Source organism: Cucumis melo, chromosome 11 (assembly GCF_025177605.1).
Source record: "Cucumis melo cultivar AY chromosome 11, USDA_Cmelo_AY_1.0, whole genome shotgun sequence".
In the NCBI taxonomy this organism is placed as follows: domain Eukaryota; kingdom Viridiplantae; phylum Streptophyta; class Magnoliopsida; order Cucurbitales; family Cucurbitaceae; genus Cucumis; species Cucumis melo.
Genome location: NC_066867.1, coordinates 19,714,818 through 19,719,597, shown reverse-complemented (window position 1 = coordinate 19,719,597; position 4,780 = coordinate 19,714,818). Strand labels below are relative to the sequence as shown.

At 35.7% G+C, this 4,780-nt stretch overlaps 1 protein-coding gene across 1 annotated transcript; it reads left to right on the top strand.

Annotated features, from left to right (window-relative positions):
* Window positions 1–599: 599 nt before the first annotated feature.
* LOC127151670 (uncharacterized) lies at window positions 600–2,547 on the top strand. Its single transcript, XM_051091566.1, has 5 exons — window positions 600–1,197; window positions 1,637–1,721; window positions 1,839–1,925; window positions 2,004–2,206; window positions 2,280–2,547. The coding sequence occupies exons 1-5, from the start codon at window positions 1,136–1,138 to the stop codon at window positions 2,530–2,532; spliced, it is 690 nt and encodes a 229-aa protein (XP_050947523.1). The 5' UTR covers window positions 600–1,135; the 3' UTR covers window positions 2,533–2,547.
* The last annotated feature ends 2,233 nt before the right edge of the window (window positions 2,548–4,780 follow it).

Genomic DNA, 4,780 nt, shown 5'->3' with positions numbered 1-4,780 from the left:
AGAATGCTAGAGATCATGAGACATGGACTATGCTTTTCGATGGTGCCTCAAATGAGTTGGGACATGGGATTGGAGTTGTGCTAATTTCTCCAGAAGGAAAGGTTTTTCCCCTAACAGCCAAGTTATGTTTTGAATGCACTCACAATATCGCTGAATATGAAGCTTGCATTATGGGACTTCAAGTAGCATGCGATATGAGTATTAAAAAGTTGAAAGTTTTGGGTGACTCGATGTCAGTGATACATCAAGTCAAGGAAGAATGGGAAACAAGAGATGCTAAATTGGTGCCTTACAGCCAATCACTACAACAAATCTGGCCTTTAATGTCGGGTGGAAAAAATGAAAAATGGGCTTTAATGTCGGTTTTCAAAAAGCGGATGTTTAATGTCGGTTTTAAACCGACATTAAAGCTTTATCTTTAATGTCGGTTTAAAACCGACATTAAACATCATGTTTTTTAGAACCGACATTAAAAGTCTTTTTTATTTTTCTAATTTTGTAAAAAGTTGAATTTTTCTCTCTCTTACTTTACTCTTTTCTCCTTTCTTCTCTACCAAACCCTCTCTTTTCTCCTTTCTTCTCTACCAAACCCTACGAAAGAAAGGTTTTCTCTCAACTTTCTTCCCTTTCTTCCTTTCTCAATCTCATCACTTTCTTCTCTGATCAATCTCATCACTTTCTCATCACTTTCTTCCTTTCTCAAGCTTCTTCCGTTACCGCATCGCGCTCGTGCCTCACGTGGAACACTCACCCTCCTCACCATCGGCACGTTATCGGCTCGGGATGTCCGTTGTTGAGCGATTTCGGTTGCAATATCCCGGCACCGGAGGCTCATCCAGCAAGTCAGTTTTTAGCGAAATGGTTCGAGGCACGTGGGGGGTCGCTCGGGAATGGGCTTAGGCTGTGTTCGCACGTGGGGTGTGGACATCAATACAGTATTGTTGATGACGATGATCAGCTGGCCGCCTCCTCCTCCTCTGTGTTGCAGAGGACAGTGAAGAGCCTTCACTTCGGCGACGGAGATGAGAAAGAGAGAGTCGCGAAGGAAATTGAGAGGTTGATTAAAAAAGAGAGCGGTAACTCGAAGGTTAGAAAGCTAATTGTGGATCTTGGAGTTATTCCTGCTTTGGTCGCCATGGCGGACTCCGATCACTTCGCGGTGAAGGCCTTGATTCAACTTGCTAATCATACTTTCTTGTAAGTTCTAATTAACAATATAACTATTTTGATCCAGTAGGCTATAATTCTAATGAATTTTCAAAGGTAATTAATACTAACTTAAAAGTCCAAATAAGTTAGTTTATAAAAAATTAGAAGTTTAATTTGTAGCGTTAGCTTTTCAGTCAATGGAGTTCTTTAATGTTTTGCCCAATGTTCTTGTGCAATAAATAGCTTAAACTCCATTTGATGATGATTTGGTTTTTAGTTTTCTGAATTTGAAATTCATGCTTGTTTCCTCTCATGTTCCAAGCTGGACTATCAACTTTATTAAAGAAACACTTGAATTCTTAATCAAATTCTAAAAATGAAGTTATCTAGGGGGATTTAAATAAATATTTACCTTTTTTTCTTCTTCTTTTTTTCCTATCTCTCGTGCTCACTTTTTTTACTTTTTCCTCTTTTGTCACTTTCTTAGGTCGGATGTTCTGGGTCAATTCATGCCCTTTGTTGGAATGGATTGGTCACAAACAGGTGTCACAAATTTATTTTCTGCTATTAAGGTATGTTTTCATCTCGTCCTCATCAGTTGGACGATCAAATGTAATGAACTATGATGCAATGAACTCTCCCAGTTTAATTTAATTTAATTTAGTTTACTTTATTTTATATATTTTTAGGAAAATGGGTACCAATTGCTTTTTCTCAGTGCACGATCAATTTCTCAGGCGTATCACACCCGCCAATTTCTTTTCAACCTTAAGCAAGTAATGTATTCACTATTTAGAGCTTAAATTCTTGACTTAGTATCCACGATTGATCTTTCCTGGTTTTTACCAATGCAGGATGGGAAGGCTTTACCAGAGGGGTCTGTGGTTAATGGAAGTGCTGTAGTTGCGATGGTGGGGAAGAATTGCTTTGCCATTGCCAGTGATCGTAGACTTGGTGTTCAGTTGCAGACTATTGCCACAGATTTCCAGAAAATTTACAGGATTCATGATAAGCTATTTCTTGGCCTTTCGGGGCTTGGTACCGATGCTCAGACACTGTATGTTTCTGTTGGTGGATTTGTTTGTTTTGGTCTAATTTGTCATTGCTTACCTCCTGCCCTTGAAATGAAGGTATCAACGGCTTGTTTATCAGCACAAACTGTACCAACTTCGTGAAGAGAGGGACATGAAGCCTGAGACTTTTGCTAGCCTTGTCTCAGCTCGTCTTTATGAGAAAAGGTTGGACAACTACTTAGTTATTACTTTCCTCTTTTTCATCACCCATATTCTCTATTTCTCGTTATCAATGAAAAAATATGGATGGGATTTCTATAGGATTTCCGCGGCTTCCTTTGTGTGTCTATTGATTCTTCTACCAATGTAATTCTTGTCCGTTGGTGTGAGAGTTTAAGCTAACTTGAGAGTTTATTGCTTGTGAACCTTTCAATGCCATACAGTACATGCATGTAGACAGACCATGTTATGGAATTGGTATATGTTTGTCTGAATAATAAGATATTCTATACTTAGTTTAAAATAGGATTGCAAGTTGAATTTCTGGATAGTTGAAATGTGAATAAAGTTAGGAACTGTATTGGATCAAGTGTCCATCTCAAGATTGTTCCTAGTATCTAGCCTAACATTGGGAGGCAACAAGATCTGTTGTGACATAATAACAACAGTGTAATTGTAGAATGAACCTTTACTCTCAGTAGGATGCTAGTTAGTTTTTCACATATGCCATGAATATACCAAAAGGTTAGTGATAGGAATGCAATTAGAGATATTATAAGTGTATATTAATAATTAGGTAGGCGGTGGTTATGGGGTTTGGTTATAAATAGAAGGATTGTGGAAGGAGGAAGTTAGCATTGGGTGAGTGAATAGGTTGTTTTCCCTGGAAAAATCTTAAAATTAAGCTTTCTGGTAAAAAAAACCCATCTCCTAATTCTAGCATTTTTCAGGATATTAAAATGTATTTTTACTTGGATATTAAGCATTTTTCAGGATACAATTCCTCAACTTAGAAATTTTGAATATCATACGTTTACATGTGTACTGACTTCTGAATAAGATGGCTCATAGTCTGCTTTTGTAACTTCTAGAGGATTCGAGAACTATTTCCTCCAGATTACAATCCATTTTATGCTGGGTTTGGAAACAGGGACACGGATGAATTTAGCTACCTTAAAGTTGGAATTCCAAAAGGAAAAATCTTCATTATTAATCCCAAGGTATTTGGGGGGGGGGTTGTTGTAAACCGCCGTGTCGACACGAAATCTTATACTTCTCTTCAAAGGTCAGTATTGTTTGTGTTCTTTTTTCTAATTCTCATTAAACAGAAAAATGATTTATGACGTTCTTTATCAGTAATGAACTTTGAGCTTAGAAGTTTGTTAGTTTCCTTTGCTTCACATACTATTTTATTAACTCTTGAGTGAAAATTTGGCAAATATTCTCTAGAAGCAAATAATATATCTATAATGCTTGGGTCCTTAAAAGCCATTTCAAGTTGTTTCATGCTTACAGTCTCATTGATCGCTTTACTTTTCAACTTATTGTGTTGATGTTGCTTATTTCTTTATAGATTGATATTGGTTTTCATAATAATGTTATGTAAAAAAATGTTGATTATTCATTTGGCGGGCAATATTATGAGCTAATCAATTACAAGACTTCATAGGTTGCCACATAAAATGTTTTTTTTTTATTTGCGAAAAGGATTGTATATGATTGCATCTATGGAATATTTCTAATAATAGATTGAAGAGATTTAGGAAAGCCTGATGGCTGAGGTAGACTAAAGAGAGTTATGTGGATTGGGGTGGATATAAAATCTTAAAAACTTTTCATCCTTCTCTGCAATTTTAGTACTTCAAACAACTTTGTTATTCTATATAAATGGTTTATTTGGATATTGTTTATAGATAATTGAAGTCATATCGGGTTGAAAGCTAAGCGATTGTGCAGAGATTGCCAAGCGACCGTTGAAAATTGAAGACTGAGAAGGCATTTAGGATTTTTAATTATTTAATTCTTGTATTAGAATATTTTTTCATGTACTATTGTAGAAGGTAAAGAACTCTACAATATATAGAATATATTAAATAACACCGAAAAAATACATAATATTAAGATTTTATTTTGTGTATAAAAGACAAATATTATAGTTTCTAACTTAATATGAATTTCATTGATTTGTTGGCGTGTGAAAAACATATTTATCTACATTGATCCAATGTCGGTCTATAGGACAATAATGTGACAATTAAATAAAAATAAATTTGTAAAAATGAATCCAAAAACTAGGCTTTAATGTCGGTTTTAAACCAACATCAAAGTTCAACCGACATTAAAGGGCTTCAATAACACTATCAAAGATGTCAGTTGAAAACTGACAAACCGACATTAAAGAGGCCTTTAATGTCGTTTTTAAACCGACATTAAAGCCCAACCGACATCAAAGGGCATCAATAACACCATCAAAGATGTCGGTTGAAAACTGACATTAAAGGCCTTTAATGTCGTTTTTAACCCGACATTAAAGAGGCCTTTAATGTCGTTTTTAAACCGACATTAAAGCCCACCCGACATTAAAGGCCTTTAATAACGCTCACAAAGATGTCGGTTGC

Coding starts and splice junctions, on each gene's coding strand:
- LOC127151670 (XM_051091566.1), top strand. CDS start 1,136: ATGGCGGACTCCGATCACTTCGCGGTGAAGGCCTTGATTCAACTTGCT. Junction 1,722..1,838: donor ATTTATTTTCTGCTATTAAG/GTATGTTTTCAT, acceptor ATATATTTTTAG/GAAAATGGGTACCAATTGCT. Junction 2,207..2,279: donor GGTACCGATGCTCAGACACT/GTATGTTTCTGT, acceptor CTTGAAATGAAG/GTATCAACGGCTTGTTTATC.